The 23,580-nt window shown below is 45.8% G+C and overlaps 1 protein-coding gene across 2 annotated transcripts in view; it reads right to left on the bottom strand.

The window, feature by feature from the left end:
• Window positions 1-6,847: 6,847 nt before the first annotated feature.
• The window catches only part of FOXR1 (forkhead box R1), a 116,812-nt gene continuing 100,079 nt past the window's right edge, over window positions 6,848-23,580 (bottom strand). For both annotated transcript variants that reach the window (XM_069614390.1, XM_069614389.1), the window contains exon 6: window positions 6,848-8,154. In XM_069614390.1, coding sequence (XP_069470491.1) covers window positions 8,126-8,154 — 29 coding nt within the window. In that variant the 3' untranslated portion in view covers window positions 6,848-8,125. The remainder of the gene's footprint in view (window positions 8,155-23,580) is intronic.

The following is a 23,580-nucleotide window of genomic DNA, read 5'->3' as shown; positions in this document are numbered from 1 at the left end:
GGGAACTGAAAAACAAGCTAGGTTTATTTTGAATCACCATTTCTTTGATTGTTGACAGCCCTACAAATGATTTCGCTTTTTGCAAGGGCAAGGATAGGTTTTGGACACAGACATTTAAGTTTAACTTTCTGACTCAGCCTTTCCTTAGTTTCATTCAGGTAGGGCAATCCCACCTTAGTTTAGGACAAGTTAAGCATTCATCCATCTTGGCATGTGTTCATAGAGTCTGTTTGAACTTTGAATCTGTTGTCCGTGTCTTGCTTCATGGTGCCTTCACTGAAGATTACTTTGAATCTTACCATTACAAGATAAAAAGAAAGAACCTTTTTGCTGAATCACTTGATTGTTGGAACTTTCTGTTGTCAAGTTGGAGTTAGAAAGAACTGTGTTGAAACTTTGTTGCAAACCAGGATTTTCTAGTTTCTTTTGGGAACTGTGGAGCAGAATACTACTTGAATCTCGGGCAGGGGAATTCGGCCAGAATATAAGAAGGGACTGCGGTTATATTGTGAACTTTATTTATTTACCTATTATTTATGCATTGTGTGCTACAGTACAAATGTGGACTTTTCACACATTATCACAAATATAAATTTAACAAATTCATAAAAACGTACACAAATTATTTTCCACCAAAGTAACCTAAACAACAAAAATTCATCAAAATCAACATGAAAATCTTAAAATCCATAATTACAGTCCAAGTAACATAAGAGCATACATATCGTAAAATGACTTGCAAACTGCCTTTAAAATCTCTAAAAACCTTATTGACCAAGACATATCAGTGTTTAAAATTCAAATTCCCAGGTCCTCTTCCGTTGTTCTGTTATTCAATTGAATAGCATATCCCCTTAAGGCACACAAAGCAGGACATTGCACACATACATGTTTTAAAGTCTCTCCCTCCTCAGCACAGTGCCGACAAAGTTTCTGATCCCTAGGTACCTTTGTCAGTCTGTCCAAAACTTCCTTAGTTGACAATAAGTTTAACTTTAGTCTCATGATTTGGGTCCTAAATAACCTTGATGGGTGCTTTTTCAAATATGGAGCAACATTGTAGTAATTCTTAATTGTCCAAACAAAGTGGTCACCAAAAGACTGGTAGTACATCAAGTCCTCTCAAACGAATCCACACATATATAAAATGTTTCTGCTTCAATATATGTGGAGTCACAATGAGATCTTCAGTTAAAGCCTCTATTTGTGTCTATAGCTGCATACCATCTGGCCCCCATTCCCTCAGAACCTTACACAAACCTTTTTGCCAAGCTTCATTAAGTCGCACATAAATGGAAACAACCGGAGGGGCCAAAATACTTACATTTGCAACTTCCCCAGTCAATTAATGTCTGAACAGGAAGCTGCCCTAATTCATACAATATCCCCACCAGTGGCACTGATGTCGGGAGACGAAGGACCCCCTCGCCAACATTTTGCCTCCAGTTTTGACCAGGCGATTACATCAGCCCTTGTATGTGCCCCAGAAATTAATGTTGCCACCATTTGATGCTTAAACAGTTTTAAAACCGGTAGGAATGAAAATCTACCAAATTTAAAGTCAAACTGTCGGACCCGCATTGTTCTCCCATAAATTTTGCCTTGAGGTCGATTACTGGGTCTATTCCGCCTCTTGTCGTATACAAAAGGACCCTAGATACTTATATGTATTAACTGACTCCAGGCAGCAGTCCCTCAAGTTCCAGGAAAAGTTTCTCCGTTTGGTCCTCCCCAATACCTTTTGATTTTCTAGGTTTATCGAAAGGACCAAATTGTGAACTTTATTATGGTGTTGCTTTTGAACTGTAATGCGTTACCTTGTTCAGTTACTGTATGTATAAGTGTGAGGGACAGATATCCTCTGTAAGAGTATTTTCTTTAGTTTATTTTAGGCAGATAAATCCTGGTCAGGGTAGGGATAGTGAGGCGTTTATCCAACTTTTCAAGTTAATGAAATGGCATTTTTTTGAAAAACCTTCGCAAAGTTGTCTGCCTCGCATTTCTGACCCCTCACATAAGCAAAATGCCCAACTGTCCCTATTTCTAAAGGGATGTTCTCAAACTAAGATGCTTGTCTGTTGTCAGTGAATGTCCAAAAGAAAAGTGTCCACCATCCAACTAAGCCTAACTGACCCTACCATTATTCTAATAACTAACGGCAGGAGAATGACTCTTCTCCTGTAGTTTGCGTCCGGCAAGTTTCTGCTTTCTTCTCTTCTAGTACGATATTTTTTAAATTAGTCCCTTGACTTCTTTTATTAGTTCATACAGTTCCTTAAAGCTGTATTACAATCCTTTCCTGTAATTTGGTTTCTTGGGTCTTGAAAAATTACTTGGCTTATAAAGGGTGATGTTCAGTTCAGTACTTGGTTGTCGTCTCTTTTCTCTCTATACTTTCCCTCTTGGTTCTAATATTTCTTCCTTTGGTTTTTCTCATCTGTATGAAGATGATTCACAAATCTTTACCCTTTTACTGCCTAGTCACTCTCTGCCCGTCTTCTTGCAATCCAATCGTGGACGTAGTCTCACCATTTACACCTTAACCCTTCGAAGACAGAAGTTCTGAGTTTTCCTGCTTCTACTATTTCTTCCTGTCTCCCCCTCATTCTTTTCCTCCTTTTCCCATTTCTTCCTTGGCTAGCAAACTTGGTGTTGTAGACTTTATTATCCTTTTCTACCCATATTTCTTTTATCTCTCGTTCCTGCCACTATCAACTTTTTAATATTCCAAAAACTCAGTTTCTCACTTTTTTTCTGGATAAACCGCTCATTTCTTCTGTACTGTTTCCTCACTTTTTCTACTGTTTTCGTCTTCTTGTCCTTCCTGCTTCTCATCCTTCCTGCTTCTCATCTTGCCCCGCTTTGTGCTATCCGTTTTCTGTTCCTTTGTTCCTTTGCTCCCCGGGATTCCTTTAGTTCTGCTTTACTTTTTTGCAATGGCTCTGTCATGTATGGGCACTCGTTCCTTTCCAAATTACGGGCTTGTGTCCCTTTAAGCACGAAACCTGGTGCCTGGAAACTGGCATGGCAACGCTGGCGTCCGCTCTACTCCTCCCACGGTCCACACCGAGTAGCGCGCCGCGTTGTCACGTGACTTGCCTCCTTATTAGCACCTCCTTCCCCTAGATCGGTGCTTCTAATCGCTGATTAGTGGCCTTTCGAAACCTGTTCAAAGTTTTTTCCTTGTATCTTGTTCATTCCGTTCCTGTCCTTGTTACCTTGTTTTTTCCCCCCTTCAGCTTCGGACTTCCTTGGCTCCTCGACGCGGACTGCTTATTGGATTGCTCTTACTTAGCGCCTTGCCTTGATTTGCCTCACCTCGTATCTTGATCACGTACCGTTACTGGACTTCCCTTGCCTGCTCCTTGGATGCCACGTTACCAGACCTCGTCTGCATACACTTTTCCACTTTCGGATTGTCCCTGGAACTTCTGGTTTTCTCTCACTAACTTGGAACTTTGGAGTTTAGAATTGGTACACGGACTAGAGACTCCCTGTGTGTACTATCGTCCTCGTGCCGTCGGGTTAGGGTGTTATTAGGCGTCCTCGTTCCGTCGGATTAGGTTTGGACTGCCTTTTGTGGATTGCTTGGAACTTGTCTACGTGTGCCTACCCTCTCCTGGGACAGAACCACCGGTAAGCGGCAAACCTTTTCTTTTAAGTCTGGGGGGGGGAAGGGAGGTGGGTTTTTGTATCCTATGCTAACCATTACTTGGGGGGGGTACGACTACTGGGACTGCCCTTTTTGCCTTGTTCGGTTGTTGAATCTTTTTGGCACAACGCAAACTCAAACCTTGCTGCTGTGGTGTGTTGTTATATCTCACATTTGCAGGTCTGGCCTCAAATTGCTGTTGTGTTATCCACCTCAAGTCCTCCTTTGACATACAGCGTCTCGACCTGTGTTGTTCCATTGGTACCCCTGGATTTCCATCAGCATCCATTCTTTTCTCCAATTGATCGCTCTGGTTCTTTCTAAACCAAAACCAGAGGGGCACATTGGGAAGAAGAATTCATCGGCTACACTACGTGGGCAAATCTGGTATCTGACACTCGTTTGAAAATAGTTTTCTCTTTAATTTCCTTTGTATTGTTTTTAAAATGCCTCTATGGCCTTGCTCCTTCCTATATTTGTTCTTTAATTTCTTTCTATTCCCCTGCTTGTTCTCTTCGCTTTGTCACAATTTCAATATTTTACCCTTTTGGCCCCAAAGAACTGGAATTCTCTTCCTCGCTTTTGCGTGCCATATCCCCTTTTCCTGACTCCTCCTCTACTCCAGCTTCTTACTCAGTAATCAGTTTTAAAAAAATTAGGGACTCATTTAATTGTACTGCTGGTTCTTTCTGTTCAGCGCTTAGGCGTCAATCACTATAAAAATCTAATACAAATGTTCCCCTCTTCCCAGGTTATTGATACCCAGTCTGAGATTAAGTCCCTTTCCCTTATGTGTTGGAATTCTATCTCTTCTGCTTCTCTGGTCTTGGATAGATATTCATGGTTGCCCTTTTCACCAGGTGCGAGTCTTTCGTTCCTCAAGTGCCTCACAGTCTCTATTGCATTATTATTTCTCTCATTAAGTACTCTGGTATTTCCTTAAGCGTTAGTATTTTTAATGCAATATCTTTTCCAATGCTTATAGTATTCAGGTTCATCTTCTCATCATTCCAATTACTCTTCCTGTTTCATTACTGGGATGAGCATGAATGGTCCCATAATTATTGCTCTACGGCCTTCCGGCTCTCCCAGTTACCTGCATTTGCTAAAATGAGAGCGGCCAACAACTGCAGTTTGTAATCCCACAATGAGGGCAACATGGAATGCTGAGAGAATGATTTCAAGCGGGCACAGCCCATGGATCATACTGTGAAGGTGATCTTACTGAGTATTCTCTGCCGCAGAGCACAAAAAGAGAGCCACGGGTATCAAAGGCACCGGTTCAGGAAAGTTCAAATATATGAAGGGACACTGGTGAAATCAGGCAGCTGTCATGACAGGACAACTCAATTCCAAGATAGTGGATCTTCAATTTGAACTCTGTCCGCAGAGCAGCGACAATCGGAATGTCATTAAACACACATGGCAAGAGAGAGGGATCAATGACCGGTATTACCAGAATTGACCGATCACAATTGACCTTTTGACACAATTGACCGAATTTTAGTGATCCTAATTGACCTTCTGTACAATCATATATATATATATATATATATATATATAGTGGGTTGCTTTTATAAGAATTTAAGGGGATTGGGTGGGGGGGTTGTGTAGGTTTCCCCCCTGCATATATATCCTAATTGACCTTTTAAATACAGTCAATTGTACAGAAGGTCAATTGTAATACTATCAATTCGTATACAACCCAATGACCACTAACCCATTCTGTGTTTTCAACACGAAGCTCAGGTGACCACAAGAACACCTTCATTGTCACAATCCCAGCTTCACCCTGTATATAAAGAAGGCATCAGAGACAAGCGCACAAGAGTGGGGGTTGTTTGAAGAGAGACGGCAAAGGGAGTGATAAGGGAGCAAGGAAGGAGAAGTGAAGCAAATAGGTTGATGTTGGAGGAGAGGGAGAAAGAGGTTACGATCAAAGGGGAGGCATAGGGATGGAGTGTAATGGGGGGGAGGAGTGAGTTGGAGTAGGGTCAGAGGAAGACAAAGAAGGAGAGTCAACACAGTCGTAGGGTACAGGAAAAAAGTGGCAAGAAAAAGGGAGTAAGTAATTGGAGGCAGTGAGAGGTTGGAGATGGAGAAGTGGACAGAGGTCCAAAGCAGAAAACTAGCACTGGCTAAGTAAGAAGTCTAGAATGGGCGCTGGGGGGCAGGCTGCAAGACCAGTGGTACTGGAGCTGGAATTCGTCCAGGATCCAAGCTCTAAAGAAGTGGAGAATCCTTGTTGACTTGGGCCCAGAGATTGTTAGGGCCTAACAACCCCAAAAGAAGCAGAAAGACAGAGCTAAGAATGCAAAGAAAAGCCAGAGCCACAGTGAAGATTGTTGGAATTGTTAAATCTAAGGAAAAATAAATAATAGTTGCTCACAGAGTTCTGAGCCTGGGGGCCTCACTGAGAAGGACTACAGCTCAGGGCCAACACCTTATCAATGGGAACAAAATTATGCCGTCCAACATGGGTTAGTTCCCAGGTGCAGCACCTGACACTGGAGAAGTCTTAAGCGCAATATAAGTATCAAATAAAATGAACTCCCAAGACAGGGGGCTCACAGAGGAGCTGAGTGGAGGGGGGTAGAGTGAGTTGCTAAGGGCCAGGGGGCTCACTAAGAACTTCTGATCAGTGAAAAAGCCTGTGGTACGACCAAAGCCAGAGGTTGACTTCTGACCTGGCCTTCCACCCTTGACTCAGGAGTGTGACAGTAACAAATGCAGCCTAAATATCCACCTTAGACAGAGGAGGAAGAAATAATCTCATCTGGCCCATAAGCAAGACAACACATCAGGGTTAACAACCCCTACAGAAGGTTCCAGACACTGAGAACCTAAAAGGATCTGTCAATTACTGTATGCTACAGTCACAGCAAATTAATCCTAACCACAAAGTATTGTAGTTTAGGGCACTCATGCTACAACATGTTAGGGTTCTTGTTCTTTGAACATTTCCCTCTCTTGTTCTTTGAACATTTCCCTCACTACTTGTGTTCTACTAAAACCTCAAAACTAAGATGCTCAGTTGTTCAGTTTTGACCTACATCTTTCTGTCATGTCAGCCCTTATGTCTGAACTGAATGTAGCATTTTATTTTGGAACTCATCTTGATATCCATTGGTCCCTGGGCCTGTGACAGCATCTTCTGGCACAGGTTGTGCTGCAATTACCACACAACCACAACACTTCTGCAACACCAATTTGATTTATTTGAAACAGCCAAGAACATAGAAATTAGCAAAGGTGTGGCAAACCTCACAAATACCTCAATTCTATTTGAATGAGTAATGCAAATGCATGGGAATAGGGCATTTAATGCCCGCTATACTTCCCAATTCATGGGAGGCTGGTGGGTCACCATGATCAAAAAAACAATGACATTTCTCACCAATGCTGAGCCATGAACCATTGTACTTTAACCGTTCCTCAAACACAGCCACTTTGTAGTTCCCTGAACACCCCAGCATTAAGAAATGGCTGCTCGTCAACTTATTGCTCCCCTATTGTGAAAGTGCCTTGCACAACTTATTGCTCTGCTATTGTGAAAGTGCCTTGCACAACTTATTGCTCCTCTATTGTGAAAGTGCTTGTGCGAGTTAGTCTGCAGGTAATCTGTGCACAGGTGCTTGTTGCAGTCTGGCTATAGTTATCCTTGTAGGTGTGACTGTGCCCAGGGAGGGCCGGCTGCAGGTATTTATCCAGCTTTGAAGGTATACTTGGAGAGTCTGGCTGCAGGCTCTCGCAGATGTAATGGTGATCACATCAGCAGGCTTTCTCTCGATCAGAAGATGCTGCTCTTCCTACCAATGAGGCTTCTCCTGGAAGCATGGCTGCAGGCCTCGCCGCTGTGAAGGTTCTTTCACCTGTCTGGTTGTAGACCAACATTCTGCAGATATACTGATTTTGCTCTTTCCGGGTAGGATGATCCTCTCAATTGCGTTTGGACAATAGTCTGGCCAGAAGTGGTCTTTTCTTCCCACTGGCCAAAGTCCTACCAAGTTTCTGTGACTCAAGATTCAGTTCTCCTGATAGGGAGTGGGGAGGGGGGGGGGGTCAGGCTGTAGCGCCCTCCCCCCCTAGGAATGGCAGCAGTGCCCCAATAAGCTTTCCTGCTCCAGTTACAAGACCTTCATGCAAGTCTGGCTGCATCACCTCTTTCAAAGTGTGAAGTGCTCCAGTTAACCTTGTTGCCAGCCTTCCCAGAGTAGCAGCAAAAGTGGTCCACAGGATCTGGATGCACATCTTTTCAGGTGCGACGAGCTCTTGAATGCCAACCTGCAGGACCTCTGAAGGTGCAGCGATGTTCCCCTTGGCCCAATTACAAACTTTCCGCGTTAATCAGTGAAGCTCCTCGTGCAAGTCTGATTGCAGGTAGTGTGAAGGTGTGCTAATCTGTGCGGCTCCAGTCTCCCCAGCTGTGCCTGTGCCCATATGACATGATGCAAAAGAATAGCAGCGATGAAATCAAAGATCAAACATAACTCCCATCAGCCCTGCAGTAGGAATCAGAAGAAAAACAGAGTTAATGTACACCATGACTCGGCAGGAACCGAGAGACCAAGCAGAAAAGAGCATCATCTCCCACCTATGACAGAACCCAATAAACTCCACCATCCCACCTCCTACTCAGCCCTGCACCCCGCAGATTGGTCAAAGCATCTGTAGACCATGCAAACGGTATTGTGCACTGTATAGACCCCAGTAACAAACCTGAAGGGTCATCCAGCCTCCTTACACCAACACTACTCTGTCAACATGTACGCTAACCACACAGGCTACTTTTTTGCTAATTTGCGTGAACCCTGCATGTATACCCCATGCTGCAGGGGGGTGCATTTAACAGCAGACACACTGTCTGTATGGCAGAGCTCCCTTAAGCAAGTACTTTCTGATGCCATACAAACCACCAATAAAAATAAATCTAGCTGGATTCCGAATAGGACTATATATTAAAAAAATAAATTCAAAAAAAAAAATCAAAAGCCATAGTATTGTGGCATACTGGGTACAAAACAAAGTGACCCGAAATTTTTATATAAACAGGTAACTTACAAAGGTAACATTAACCTAAAGGGGAAAGTGCTTCAAACTAAAGAGAAGTACTGTTTAAATATACGAAAGTGCATTACGTGTCACTGGAGGTAGTGGTGGGCTAAGGTAGCGAGGATGGGGACGAGGGCAGGTGGAGCTCCTTTAACAAGTGCAGTTTAAGCCAAGCTGTGAATAGATCCATAGTTGGGCTGGCTTTGATTGTTATGAGCAGCGGGTTATAATGGATTGGTGAGAAAGAGAGGAGGCACAGGAAGGGTAAGTGAGGTTGAGGAAGATCAAAGGAAATGAGATGGTGAGTAAACAGAGATACACTCAGACAGGTACAGAGGAGTAAAACAATAGCTTTGTAGACTAGGAGAAGGCACTTGAAAAGAAAGTGGCTGTGTATGGAGAGCCAAACAGCAAGACGTCAGTAGTGAGAAGTGGGTGATCTGGATAGGTTGTAGAGTGCAGGTAGCACAGTGGAGGGCTTTGCCTAGAAGGAGGATGGTGTAACGAGAAAGGCCACGGAGTAGCCTTGAGCAGTAGTCCAGCTGGAGTGCAGAGTTTCTGTACAGTGTATAATAAGAAAAAAACGTGGTAGTGATGAATTGTTGCGGTCACAGCTCTATTAAATAGGACTCCAAGATTGCGAGCCTCGAGTGAGGGAGCAAGAAGGTCAGTCGGGAAGGAGATAGGAGAGGGTAGGGATGGTATTGGAAGCTTGGAGAAAGAGGACTTGAGGCAGCGGAGAATAGAAGTCAATCCTTTCCGAGATGGCAGCGTTGAAGGATGTCAATGAGAACAATATTTGAGCGTCATAAGCAAAAGCTGATACTGAAAGTCAAGGGATGCAATAAGTCTTCCTGGGACAGGAGAACAAAAAGGTCCAACATTGTATCCTTGGGGGACGCCGACAGAAAGTGGGGGTGAGGTTGGAGGCTTGCAAGTTTCAAACAAAGATATTTTAAAGAATCAATCTTCCACGTAGGAGATGATCCAGGTAAGAAAAGATGTGTGAACCCAAAGGCCTGGAGAGTGATATTAAGAGGGGAGTGGTCAGCCACGTAGAAAGCAGCAGAAAGGTCCAAAAGAATGAGTATGGAAGAGAGTTTGGAGAAGTGAACATTTGAGAGAAATGGCAGACACATGCACTTGTGAAGTCTCAATGGAGTGTTTTCTATGGAAGTCAGATTAAAGTGGATCTCTGACCGTATCAAGTACCTTGAGCATAATGGCCTTGAAGACTACCATTCCTCAAACGTCCTTGAGCGGGTGAAGCAGAGAAACTGGCAATGTTATGACATTTGGGTCACAGAGCATTTCTTCCATAGGTGGGAAAGACAATTGCATATTTGATGGAGGCAGAGAAGAGTCCTGCAGAGAAAGGTTGAAGAGCCCAGGGAGAGAAGAAGCGATTGAGACTGTTTTTTCTATTTAAGGAGCAAAACAGCCGTCAGGAGTGCAAGATGAGTTGGCACTGCGAAGGATAGGTGTCAATTTAATAGGAGAGGTAGGAAAGAAGTAGTTGTTGAGAGAAGAGGTAGGTGGGAGAGGTGGTGGACAGAAGAGGGCTGGAGAAGGAGAGAGACTAGAGCTGTGAGAGTCACACATTTTAGATGAAAGGTAGTCAGCAAAGCCAATCGCAGAAAAGGAGGTGGCAATGGATATTGGCTTGGGAGCAAAGATTGGAGGGCAGCTGAAAGGTTTTGGGGGTGACTGCAATAAGAGGAGATTAGGTTTGGAAGGAGAATTTGACAGAGTCCAGTGCAGACGTTAGGGAAGTAAGGGAATGCTTGTAGGTTAAATGGTCCCTAATTTGTGGTAGGTCATGGCAAAGGTTTGTTTTATGGGTCTGAATTTCATAGATGATCCAAGGCTGAGGACAGGGATGGGAATGTGCGAGCAGGATGTGTTACTCAAATCTAGCCATAAGTGCATAATGAAAAGGTCAGAGAAAGCACAGTCAATGTAAGAGCCGTGAATAGGAAAGAGGGCCTCACAAAATCAATATAAGGGGCAAGAAAGTCCTTCCTGACTTTCCACTTAGTCATAGAAAAGGGGGGGGGGGAAATGAGGAGTAGAAAGTAGAGGGATCAAGATGTTAAAGTGAACAATGGAGAGGCAGACTGCAAGACATGGTCAATAGAGTTCCCACCAGAATGGGTAAGCTGTGACTGGAGGGAGCTGCCAGATAGGACGGAATCCGGTTCAAGGCAGTTGGTTGCAGAGGACCTGGGGAGGTCCTCCAGCATGCCAAAGAGGATGCTGGTAGGAAGTGACTCCTGGAGACGGCTCAAATCACGGAAGGAGTTGTCGAGTGGATCAGGGGAGGAGTCAGAACAGTGAGAGTAGTAGGATGGAGGATTTGAATAATGGCATATACAAAACAGAAAGAGTGGATGTCAGACAGGGTAGAGGGGCAATGTCGAGGGCCTTAGTGAGTGGTAACCCCACACATCCACCCTTCAAAAACAGGTTGGGGAGAGTGGGAGAAGGTAGCAGAGTCAGTGTGGAGACCTTATGTAGCAGGGTTATGAGTTGAGATCCAGGCTTCCGTTATAGAAAGAAGTGAAAGTTGAGGGTGGAGTGGTCAGTGATGTAGAAAGACTTGTTGCAGAGGGAATTGGCACACCTGAGGGAAAGATCGATAGGAGGTGGGAGAAAGTAGGAGTTTTTGTGCAGTAGGCGAGGGAAAAAGATTATAGTGGAGAGACTGGAATGAGAGGTAGAGGGGAGGTAAATGGGGAACCCAGAAAGTGATACAGAAATTACCCCATGATGAGGCTGAAGTCTGAGAGAAGAAGAATGAGTTGGAGGAGGAATGAAGCAAAGTCAAGATGCATGATGAAGGGTAGAAGAAATGGGCAAGTGAAGGAAGGGTGCCACCCAAGAGAGGGTAGGTGGGTAAGTGGAAAGGGTATGGGTGGATGGTTGGCTGAGAAGAAGCAGGTAGCAGTTCTGAGTTGGGCTAGAATGATTGGGCTATAGGTAACCATACAACCCGAAACAGTAATATTCCTTGGTCCTGTGAGGTAACAGAAGCGCCTAAGTGAACCAATAGTCAAATGGGTGGAAGGATCCCTATGTGTGGAAGCAGACATCAGGTAAAATGGCGAACTTGGCAAGGTCCTGGCTTGAAAATGGTTCTGACCCTCGACCCTTTGCAGCCCAAACAGGGAGGTGCCCTTTGCTGCTTTTGGTCCTTCGTGGCAGGCACCCAGACTGGATGCCCTGGGGAGACTGAATAAGGGAGGCGAGAGGGGTCAGGAATGAAACTCGGACACATGTTTACCATGGTTTTGGTTAAAGAATTGTATTTAAAATAAAAGTGGTTGGGAAAATGCCTCTCTGGCCCTATAAGTGGATTTCCGCTACCTAAAGCAAAACTAAGGATCCCTCTGTCAGTTGTTAGAATGTCCAAAACAAAACTGTCCCGTAACCCTCACAATATAAACTAAATTCTCTAGGGCGAAGATGGAAATGTCATTTAACCTTGGGTTGTTTAGAAAAGTGCTCATGAAAGAAGAATAAATGGCCTCAACAGAAACATTATACAAGGATAAAGGTCCTTGCTCCAAAGTGTGGTTCCCTTCCCCTGGATTCCTCTTTACCCTCCGATGTTTCACAAACAGTTCCTTGTGCCTTTCTTGGCAACAACAACACTGACATACAAAACTGCCTGGCTTTGTAATTTTATCCATTTCAGGACACCTGGTATACTTAAAACACAATCCCCTTTTCTAGTCCTGATGTTTCTTCACAGGACCCCTTTATTTCACAAACTTGTAATTACCCAGTATACTCTCCTGCCAGGGCTGCTTGTATTCACACACTTGTGATTAACTGGTATACTCTCCTGACAGGACCTTTCTTCATACAGGGTCTCTGCCCTCTCCCAGATTTGCATATATACTTTGTTTGATAGTGTATCATCTTGATAGATTATCCTGTCCAGGTTTCCCATATACTTGCACTATATACATTGACATATTTGTAAGCTTTTTGCTCATAGTTCAATTCTTCCTTTAACAGTAAGTCCTTTTGCTCTCTCGGTTGCTTGATTTACAATTACTTGCATTCTCTGTGGCTGTCGCTACACCCTGGTGTCCCTGCTGTCTTTGGTTGGACTCACCAGCTCTTGTTGGCATTCCTGAATGATCCCATGGACAGCTGGGAAAAGAAGTTCTGTCTGCTTCCTTCTCGCAACTGCTTCCTCCTAGTTTTCTCGGCTCTCACGGCTTCCACTTTAAAAATTCTGCTTCGTCCCAGGCTCCTATAAGTTAGGCGCTGCTCTCTGTCACTTGCAAATGCCCAGAAGTCTCACCGGCTCCTGGCGTTCTCGCAGCATATCCTTCTCGTGCAGTAGCTCCTTTCTCCTTGGTCGGTGAGCTGCCTGGTTCCACCACACCAGTCATAGCCTCAGTTTCTCGATCCCCAGAGAGGAGAAGTTCTCTCCTACCAGCAGTAGACAGACTGAGTGCTCTTTACATTTCCTAGGCACAGGTGTATGCAAGCAACAACTGGAGCGCTTGCTGGGCTTTTGGCTTCCTTTGCCGTTCTTCACGATTCTGTTCAGCTTCCTTGGCATATGTGAGAAACCTGAGGATCTTCTCACTTCCAAGACCCCTGGATCTGCTTCTCAGGTGGCCAGGGAAAGGCTATCGCTCTTGGATCCTGACACTGGGGTTGAGGAAGCAAGTTAGAATCACCTGAGTGGAGGGTCCTTAGGATCCTGTTGAGACTCAACCAAAACCCTCACCAACCTTTATAGGTTGTTGTAATGCTGTTCCCCTCATTTCACCATATATGACACACTAGACAGTACTGGGATGAAGAAGCAACAAAGAGTAATGAAGACCATACCCTTTCACCACTTGTACTGGTACGAAGAAGAGGGCTGCAGGGATCTAGAAGGGTCAGGCATGTCCCTTTAACTATGGTCAGGCAAGTCTAATTAGCGATCCACACCTGCAGCCTGTCAAGGGGCTGCAGGTGTATAAAGAGGCCCGGTCAGCAGCGCAGGGAGTGAGGAGGCCTGTGTGGAGGAAGCCAGCAGGGGACTGTGGTCCGTAGGAGGCAGCCATGGTGGGACCGGACGAGGAGCCAGGATGCCGGCAAACTTCCCAGAAGCCTTACACAGCCCCCTACGGGATGTTTAGGGATCCGCAGTCTGAGAGCCTCCATGAAACGCACTCAGCAGCCGGAGCTGCGAGAGACCAAAGAGAAGGGATGCTGTCCGCATCCAGGAAGCAGCATTCCGGGAGCCGGCGTGCAGAAACAGACACGCGGTAGGCAAGCAGAGCATGACAGAAGGAGACGCCACAAGCTGGTGAGTGTCGGGGGAAGAAGCATTAACTCCAGGATGCTCCTACAGTGGTATTGAACACCAAACTAAATGAAACTTTAAAATGACACAAAACAATGGCTTTTTTTAAAATTGCTTTCCTTAGTTCTGTTCAGGTAGGGAAATCCCATCTTAGTATACGGCAAGTTAGGCTTTCTACCATCCTGACATTTGATTCAGTGAAGTATTTTACTTTGAACTTGAAGGGTCCGATTCATGGAAGTGTGTTATAAGGGCGCAATCCCATACAAAACAGTTCCATGAATCAGGCCCTAAGTCTGTTGTCGGTGTCTTGCATCATGATGCCTTCACACACAGTACTGGATGGCAATGACAAGCTGTGCTTGGTTTGGTTCTATAATTTCAGTAGCTTGAAAGTCACAAAAATGATATGTTAGACAGTCATAATGATTCATGTTGATGTTACCCAGTCCTTTTAACATGTGATGTTGGATCATATTTGGAATAATCAGTACTACTCCCCAAGTCACAAAAGGGAGAATATTACAATAGACCATCAGGGTCTGGGGAAAAGAAGGAACATCCCTAAAAGGAAAGGGGGAGGGTGGGTAAGGGGAGCATGCGTCTTCCTCCAACTATGCCGTTTTCTCTCCCCAAGGATCACCCCTCTCCCCACCCCTCTCACTCATATACCTGGGGTTTGGGTCAGAAGGAGTCTGCCTCACCCTGGTAATATGAGGGAAGTTTACCTCAGGGAAAAGAGTGAGGTAATCACTGGATTCATCACAGAGGCATTGTGTCACATGCCCCTCTGTGGGGCAATCACAGTGCTCAAGATGGCTTCCACAGTTACAGGAGCTTAATTTTGCAGGCAGGACCCTCGGATCGTGCACAGGGTCCTCCGGCAAAGCAGGATGTGGCGAAATGTTGTATTGAAAATGAACCTCCTGAAGGTCACATGTATGAACAGAACGCCTGCAAGTCTACTTGTGATCAGCGTTCCAGGTCAGAACTGTAGCTGTATAATGGAGTAACCCACCCCCACTTGACTCGCTGTAGAATTTTCCAAATTACTGAGACGAGGGAGATTACTCTTGTAATGCTCTTGGCTTGCGTTATTGTATTTTCTGTGCCCCGGTCCCCTACCAGGTCTCCCGTCGCACCTGTTACTTTATCGCTACAGGTTGGTATTCCTGGTTCTTCCAGAGGTTGCAGTCTTGCAAGCACTTCTGGCGTTCCTTCCGCTTTTGATTCTTTTCACGGCCCAGAGCAGTTTACAGACCACAAGGGCCACCTCTTCGAGGTCACGAAGGAACTCCTCAGCTTTCATGCGAGTCGGCTCCCTGCCGGCTCCTGGACAGTTCTTCCTTCCACTTAGCCACATCCTCTCGACTGAGGACCCATAGCTGTTCTCCCAGGTTTATACTTCCCAGACTACAGATGCTCAGTGTTGGCTTCCCCTTTGTGCAAGACCTTCTCACATTTTTATATAATCTTGCTGGTTCCTCACCAGCGGAGCATCATAGTCCTTCCTCACTCTTCATGGAGTATTTGTCCTTACTCCATTGGTCCAACTCCTTTCAGTGCTATATATTTCCAATGGAGGAGTGATCTTTATTACTCCTTCTCAGTACAGTGTCCCACATGTTCGCATTCTTCATGCTTCCTTCATTCCCTCCTCAGTGGATTTGAGTATTAACTGAGCAAGGAAAGTGGTGTTACAATAACAAACAGAGTTCTGTTCAGGTTGGGGTTGTTGATGTGCCGATGGTCAGGGGTACTCCTAGGATAGAGTTAGGGAGTTCCTTCACAGAACGGTAGTCCTGATCTCCAAGAGGGGATTGTCTCCCTGTGAAGTCCTGCTTACTTCCAGCCCTAGGGGGAATATTACGTAGCAGGCTCAACTCCCTGGCCTCTGTGGAGAAGTTACGAGATACTGTGAATCGCCACAATGGTTAAAAAGCCACCTCTGCCCGTTGGAACTCTCGTCTATATAGGAACTAAGATATAAAGTTACCCGATAACCCCTCTAATGGGTGGCATGGCTTCTGACCCACAATAGTTTTAATCCTTACTAAAAACCACAGAAAAGCTGAGCGAACAGCCTCCTGGAGGAATGTCTAACAGACCAATCAGATCAGAGGAACCGTGGAATTCAAAGATACCACACAGCATACAGGCAGAGTGGCCAGCAGGAGAGAGTGAACGCCGAATGAGACATCACAGGCTGTGGTACATACCTTCCACGAGGAGTGGGGCCTCACTGCCAGGTGACTGGAGACAGCGCGCATCGAGCAGAGTGCATTGGACAGCTGGGGAGAGGGCTCGCCAAGAAACCGCCCACATGTCCTGACAAAAAGAAACCAGCAGAGAAGAGGAGCCAACATGGACCCATTGAGGCGAGTCGCATTAATGGCTCTGCCAGGAGAGGAGAGCTGCAGAGACCACACAAGCCTCCTGATGGCACAAATGAGTACGCACCTGCTTCAGCGGATCATCAGCAGTGCAGCAAGAGAAACAGAAGCCCCAGAGTGGGGAGAATGCCATTAAACCTCCCAGTGGGCAAGAGTAGGAAAAGCTCAGGAGTGGCAAAAGACTGAGATGCCCCAGAGAGGGGAGAAAGACTGAGACAAGCCTGGTGTAGGGAGAGAACCAAGAATTCAAAGAATGGTGTGAAGGCATCACGTAGTAAGACAGACAACAGATTCACTTTTCTAAAATAAGATTTTTAATGTCAGGATGGAGCAAGGCTTAACTTGCCCTGTACTAGGTGCGATTTCCATACGTAAAGAAAATAATAGTCAGTGTCATTAAGTTCAACCCAAAATTCTGTCTGTGTCCAAAACCTATACTTGCCCTTACAACTAAAGATATACAATGTGTAGAAATGTCAGCAACAAAAGAAAGTTGAAAATAAAGCTCAGAGCTTCTTCAAGCTCCTGCCCTGCTGTTCAGCTTCCCCCAAGTTCCAAAAAGGTCTTGGGGGTCTCATCCCCAAGAGGTCAGCTCTTCCAGGTTCAAAACTACATTCAGTTCAAAATGTCTTGGCTTTTAATAACAATTTCAGCTCAACATTGCAACCATCCAGGCTTCTCCATAGTTCATATAGATTGTTATTTTCATCAATCACTTCAGCGTTTGTTAGGCAATTGCGCTTCTATATCTTAACATTCCTTGTATTCTTCCAAGTAGGGGTCACTCTGTCTAGGCACAGTGGTCGGTCCATCCATTACATGTCATGCAACCGATAACCCTTGGCACTTATGTACTTGGCTTTGTTACTCTCTCTAGGCACAGTTGTCGGACCACATGGTCACCCATTACAGATCACACAACCGATAATCCTGAGCACTTTGTTACCAATTTCTGTTTTCTCTTTATAGACCTATCATTAGTTGGAACTATTTCTTCTCTTGAACCATCTCCTGGCTTTCCCACACTGCGTTTTCTTTACCTTTTGTATCTCTGGGGTCACCCTTATTTCAGCTTCTTCTTAGCACAACTATCTCATACAATCCTTCAGGCTTTGTCAACACAGGTTTCTCTCTCTGAACCCGTTTCTCATCTACATTCAATTCTGTTTCTTCTTAGCAGTCTCTTGACTTTATCACAATGTGTATTTCACACAATTCACACTGTGGTGTTCGTTCTTTTCCAACACCTTGCCTTCACATTGCCCGTTAGTGCTCCTCACTTGCTTTTCACTCGGTTCATAAGTATTCATTCTCCAACATGGGGTTTTGCATGGATTCACATAAACAAATCACTGTCCTCCTGGTCATACTGCCCCCATTCTATGGCAGTCCTCTCCCTAAATAACAAGGGGCTGGGGGGGTCACTAATTTCCATCGGGAGGTCCAAGCAAAGGTGCTCGACATGCCCTTCGACTGGGAAAATCTGTTTGGGAAGGCCATCGACTAGTGCCTCCAAGCCATCAAGTCTGATACGGAGATGACTCGTTCCCTGGGTACTCTCCAGCGGCACTGCTAATCTTATCGCTCCTCAAGGAGAAAGTTGAGCAGGTCTTCAAAAGGGTTCTCCATGTCGTACAGACAGCCTTTCAGATCCTCAATGCAAGAAGCCTACATAGGCCTTTCCCAGGCCTACAGCAGCGGAGGACAGAGTTGTCGCCCGCAAGACAGGACACCGGTGCAAGCCTTAACTGACCGGGACGTCTGGCCCCCATCGTGCACCCTGGTGGAAGGCTGGCTGAAGAGGTTTGTCAGCGAGTGGAGAAAGATCACCATCAACAGGTGGATGCTGGAAACCCTCACCCAAGGACACACCCTGGAGTTCCAACGCAGCTGCCCACGGATCCACCCCTTGTTCCCCAATCAGGAGCAGCTCATCCCTCAGCTTCTAGAAAAGGTATGTGCCATGCTACGAAAAGGGGCGATAGAGCTGGTTCCCCAATGGCTGCAGGGCTTCAGAGTCTATTCCAGATACTTTCTAGACAAAAAGAAAACAGGGGGCTGGAGGCCCATTCTGGACCTACAACATCTGAACAAATACCTAAAGTCCCAAAAGTTCAGGATGATCACGTTGTAACATGTGCTCGGCCAACTGGAAAAAGGAGACTGTTGGACCTGGAGGATGCCCATTTCCACGTCCCTATTCACAGGAAACATCAGCAGTTTCTGCGTTTCGTGGTGCAGGGAAGGCACTACCAGTTCAAGGTCCTACCTTTCGTTTTGAAGTCGGCCCCCAGAGTGTTCACGAAATGCCTAGCACCAGTGGTGGCCCATCTGCATCTACAGTGCATACACATATACCCATACGACCGGCTGATACATGCCCACTCGCAGGAGCTGGCCGGCGGACACACGATAACAACCTCGATCTGGGATTCTCTGTCAACTATCCGGAGTCCTGCTTAAAACCATTGCAGAACATGCTGTTTCTAGGCGTCGGACTCAATACGGTTTCTTGCCTGGCTTTGCCCTCGGAGGAGAGGCTGGCAGCCATTCAAGGAAAAGTGCAAAGGCTGTTGTAGACAAAGATGGCCACAGTGAGGGCCATCAAGTCATTACTGGGCAGGAGGTTGTCCTGCATCTACCTTGTCCGTCTCTGCAGGTGGCAGATGCCACTCCTAAAGGAATTCCTGTACGCCTGCAGGAATGTCATCATGGATACCTCCCTTGAAGGGTGGGGAGCGCACACCGGACATCTGCATGCCAGGGGCCTGTAGCTGCCGAAGGAGAACAATCTGCATATGAACATCCTGGAGCTACAGGCAGTGTTCTGGGCCCTCAAGTCGTTCCTACTGTCTCTGAAATGCAAGGTGGTGAGGATCTTAACGGAGAACACCATCACCATGTTCTATATCAGGAAGCAGAGGGGCACTCTATCCCCGTATCCCCGGCGCTCTCCACGGAAGCGTAGGACTTGTGGAGCTGGGCTGTCGGACAGGGGATGTTTCTTGTCCCTCTCCACCTGGCAGGAGTCAAGAATACTATCACAGGTTCCTTCAGCAGGGAACTGTGCTCCTGCCACAAGAGGGAGCTTAGTCAGGATCAGGTGGACCACCTGTTCAAATGGAACAGACCCCAGATCAATCTGTTTGCAACGGTAGCAAACTCCAAATGCCAGATGTTTGCCAGCAAATTCCACCAGTTGAGGAGCCTGGGGGACGCGTTCGCCTTCCTGTGGGAAGGGTGGTTTCTGTACGCGTTTCCTCCGTTCCATCTCCTGCTACGAGCCATCAACACACTCGGACCGTGTTATTGCAGGATGATAATCACCAAGGCAGATTTGGTATCCGGACCTTGGCTTGGCTACTGCAGTCTTAGTGTTGGAGGTTATGAGTTGCCAGCGGACTGCAGGTAGGTCCTCGGCATGGGTCTGGCATGGATTCAAATGCAAACCCTCCCTCCCCAGCTTTTCTTGGTCATACTGCCACTTTACGTGCTTACTAAATCTGAAGATTGCTGCCAGATGAGGAGCTTAGGTAGAGGACTGTCATTGGATGGGGGCAGTATGACCCAGAGGACAGGGATTGGTTTAAAGGAGAAATAGTTTGCAAGTGAAAGTGAAACTGTTTTTTCTTTTACAGAGTATTCACAGCCCGACGACGGAGAATATTCATGCACATGTGAATCCATGCAGGGGAACAATAGTTACAGGTAAGTAACTTAAACCTTACTTGCTTTCATTTGTGCTGTATTTTCATACACTTCATTTCTTTCCTTCAATTCGGTATTCAATAATTCTGGGTGCAATCTTAAAATTTATTTGCAGCTTATTTGGAAACTGAATTGAGGAATTTTGAATAACACAATTAACATCAGTTTCTTCAGCATTTTCATAGCGCCTCTCCAGCCACTGGAGCGCACTGGTATGAGTGTTCCCTTTCTCTCACACCGGTGTACAGCCGCTCCTTTGGGGGTTTTCGTCCTTCTGTTTGGCATCTCCTTGCTCTGCTTGTGCTCCTCGGGAGCACCGGCAAGCAGCGCTTGCTGCCTTCGAGTCTTGCTGCAATCTAGAGTCCTCAGTGTCCCACAGCTCCAGCTGTGGACACACGGCACAGGGGAATGCATGGCCCGATGTCTCACTCGCCCCTCTGCAACACACAGCGTCCTTTCCACCAGCCCCTCTCCAGCCTGCCAGCCACATTGGCCTCTCCAGGCAGGTTTCTCCTCCTGTGCTCCTGCTGGTCTCCCATTTTATACACATGTGGGCCCTTAATAGGTTGCAGGTGCAAGTCCTTTGCATGACCATATTTGAATCTATTAGCAGGACATGCCTGACCATTACATTGGTATTCCTCCCCAGTCCTCTTCCTCATCCCAGTACCAAAGTGGTGTGAATGAATGGAAGTGTGCTTAACACCCGGTTTACGCCTGCTTGCCCCAGTCTTAAAGGGAAATGATTGTAGAGCAGTTTGTGTATAGAAAAGAGGTAAAGGCTGAATGGAAGGGGGTTGAATTCCCAGTTGTTTCTTCCTTGTCTTATCATGGATCATATATTCCTCTGTATTAACTTTCCTCTTTATTAACCAGAGGGGATTTCTGTGTTTTTAACCTGCCCAAAAAAGGAGGGTCCCTCCTATGTGGTTTCTCCCTGTAATAATGGCCTTTCCGATGGTCATTTTGAAAGTAGGGAAAGGTTTGACAACAACCTATAAAGGCTTCTGGGACTGAAGGTTCATTGTAAGAATGGAATTGGGAACATCACCTTTCACCTAAGGACATCCTCTCTTCACTCCCAAAGTCTCTTCCACCCAGGTGATCTGCCCCTTCCATATCCACCCCCAGGGTCAGGATCCAATAGCGATGGCCCTTCCCCAGCCACCAAAGACATAGTGAAAAAGAAAGTAAGGACACCCTCAAGTTTCTCACAATGGGTAAAGAGACTGAGACAAGCCCTGCTGTGGGGAGAGAACCAAGCAACCCCAGGGTGGAGAGAGAGAGCAGAGAAGAGCCCCAGAGTAGGGAAAAGGAAGGGACCCCAGGGTGGGTAGTGAAAAGGACAGGAACCCCAGAGTGGAGAGAAAGACCTTGCTCAAGTGTGTGAAGTGGGGTTGGATATTCTGTATTATTACACCAATATGAGATGTTTTGATTTCTTTGCAATGTCCTGCTTTTGTGGATACGTTACCCTCTTAGTTTTTTCACTTGTATTATATTTTGTCACTGTTTTATACCGCTTGTAATTGATGGATTGAAAATGAAATTATTTAATAAAAAAATAATAAAAAAGAAAGACCTTTCTAAAGCCATGAACTGCACGCTTGGGACTGTTCACATAGGCAAGGGCCTATGGTTAAGAGAAGCAAGGGTGCGGGTCAAAGTCAGCACCCGCCCCTATTTTCAGGCAATCGCCCAAAGTATGCCCATTTTAGGTTTTCATTTTGATTACTTGGGAAAGAAACTATTTTAGTCTAGGATTTGGGACACAGGACTGCATTTCTGCTTAGGCATCTTGACGGGCACCTCTTTAGACTTTTGTATAGTAGGTAAGTCATGCTTTAGGTAAAGACTAGGTCTTCTTTCTTGGTAGAGCGACTCAAGCTGTACAAATTATGCCTCCTTTTCAATCTCCTGATTGGGACCTACCACAGATCCCACTATTCGATAGTGGGGGGGGGGGGGGGGGGGAGTGTGAATGAAAGATTAGAGGAATCTGAAGGATCCTAAAAAAAGCTCAAAAGTATGGACTAGATCTGACACTTAAGGCTCAAATTGGATTCCCATATTCTTCACTTATTTGACCGGCCAGGGTCTTCCTTTTGCAAAGTATGTGGGAGCAGAAAGGCAAGCAAGGTTCCATAGGAGATTAAGTGGCCCCAAAAGAATCCCCTCATTTTAGAGGCGATCATTTTAAATCTTATATTCCCCATCCAGCTGTTAACCTTTTCTAGCCCAGAGAAGAGGAGAACCAAACATCATGGGGTCCCACTAAAACGCAGACAGATCTGCACCTCATTGGAATAGGCATGGTGCCGACAATCCAGCAGGGTCAAAAGATAGAGTAGCAGCTGACGGTAAACAAATAGTCAATTCTGGCTACATCTCTGTGCTTTCCCCTCTAACAAGTGGGGCCTGAAGCTAATGTAGCTGGACCCACTGCAGTGACAATCTGTAAACGCCCACGCAGCGCAGCTGAGTGCGCGTTTACAGATTTTGGGCGGGTCTTGCCCACTCAGGCCCTACCCTGTCAACGCCCCTGGGAAAGCAGCAAGCAGAGAAGCACGTCACAGTTCACCATCACAGCAGAGGTGTGGAATTGGCCAGTTTCAACATTTTGAAAGCAGCACTGGAGGAAAGATCTGCACCATTCCAAAAGGGGTACTACAGTACAAGACACTCAACCAACGCACAGTTATCAGCAAGCATTATGAAATGCAGCCAACAGGTGGGATAGAAAAGCAACAAAAGAGAACTATCACCCGTCATGGAAACTAGATAATCTCCCACGGCAAGGAGCGCAAACTCTGTGCAGTGGCACACAATGAATTGAAGCAAGTCCGGGATGCCCGATTGCTTAAGGTGAATCGGTAATTGACTAACCACAACCTTCTCAGAATTGTGGACAACCATACAAGCCCATAAACAGGCTATACATTATTGAGAACAGCTGCTTACATAGAGAGCTTTTCCAAAAGACTGATGAGAACAGCATATTTCAAGGGATCTTGCACAAAAAAGATGTAATAATGTTGTGGCACCCAAAGAGCTTGATGATCGCATGCTTCTGAGCAGTGATGGCCAGGGTGGCAGTTCAGGATGATTAGGAGGAGGAATCACTTCGACTTTAAACATTTCTTCTGTGCAAACTGGTTTGAAGGAGGCAAACTGAATTATATTTTTCTGACAGCAAGTACTATAAAAATGTTTACAAAGGCAGCCTCTGCAGTACGAGCCTTTTTGCCTTTGAAGAAAATCTTTGGGAGACTCAACAAAAGGCGATTTTGCTGCATTTGGAGTCCGGTGTATCTTGTTGTGTGGTAGAAGCCCCTGTAGACAACAGGCCCAGACAATTGTTAAGGAATCTACCATATGAGATGCAGGTGAAGGAATTGGCAACACCTGTGTTACAGGAGGCTACTGTGAACTTTTGTAGATAATGGTGATCTTTCACT

Source organism: Ambystoma mexicanum, chromosome 9, assembly GCF_040938575.1.
Source record: "Ambystoma mexicanum isolate Mex_15411 chromosome 9, UKY_AmexF1_1, whole genome shotgun sequence".
NCBI lineage: Eukaryota > Metazoa > Chordata > Amphibia > Caudata > Ambystomatidae > Ambystoma > Ambystoma mexicanum.
This window is presented reverse-complemented; position numbering and strand designations above follow the sequence as displayed.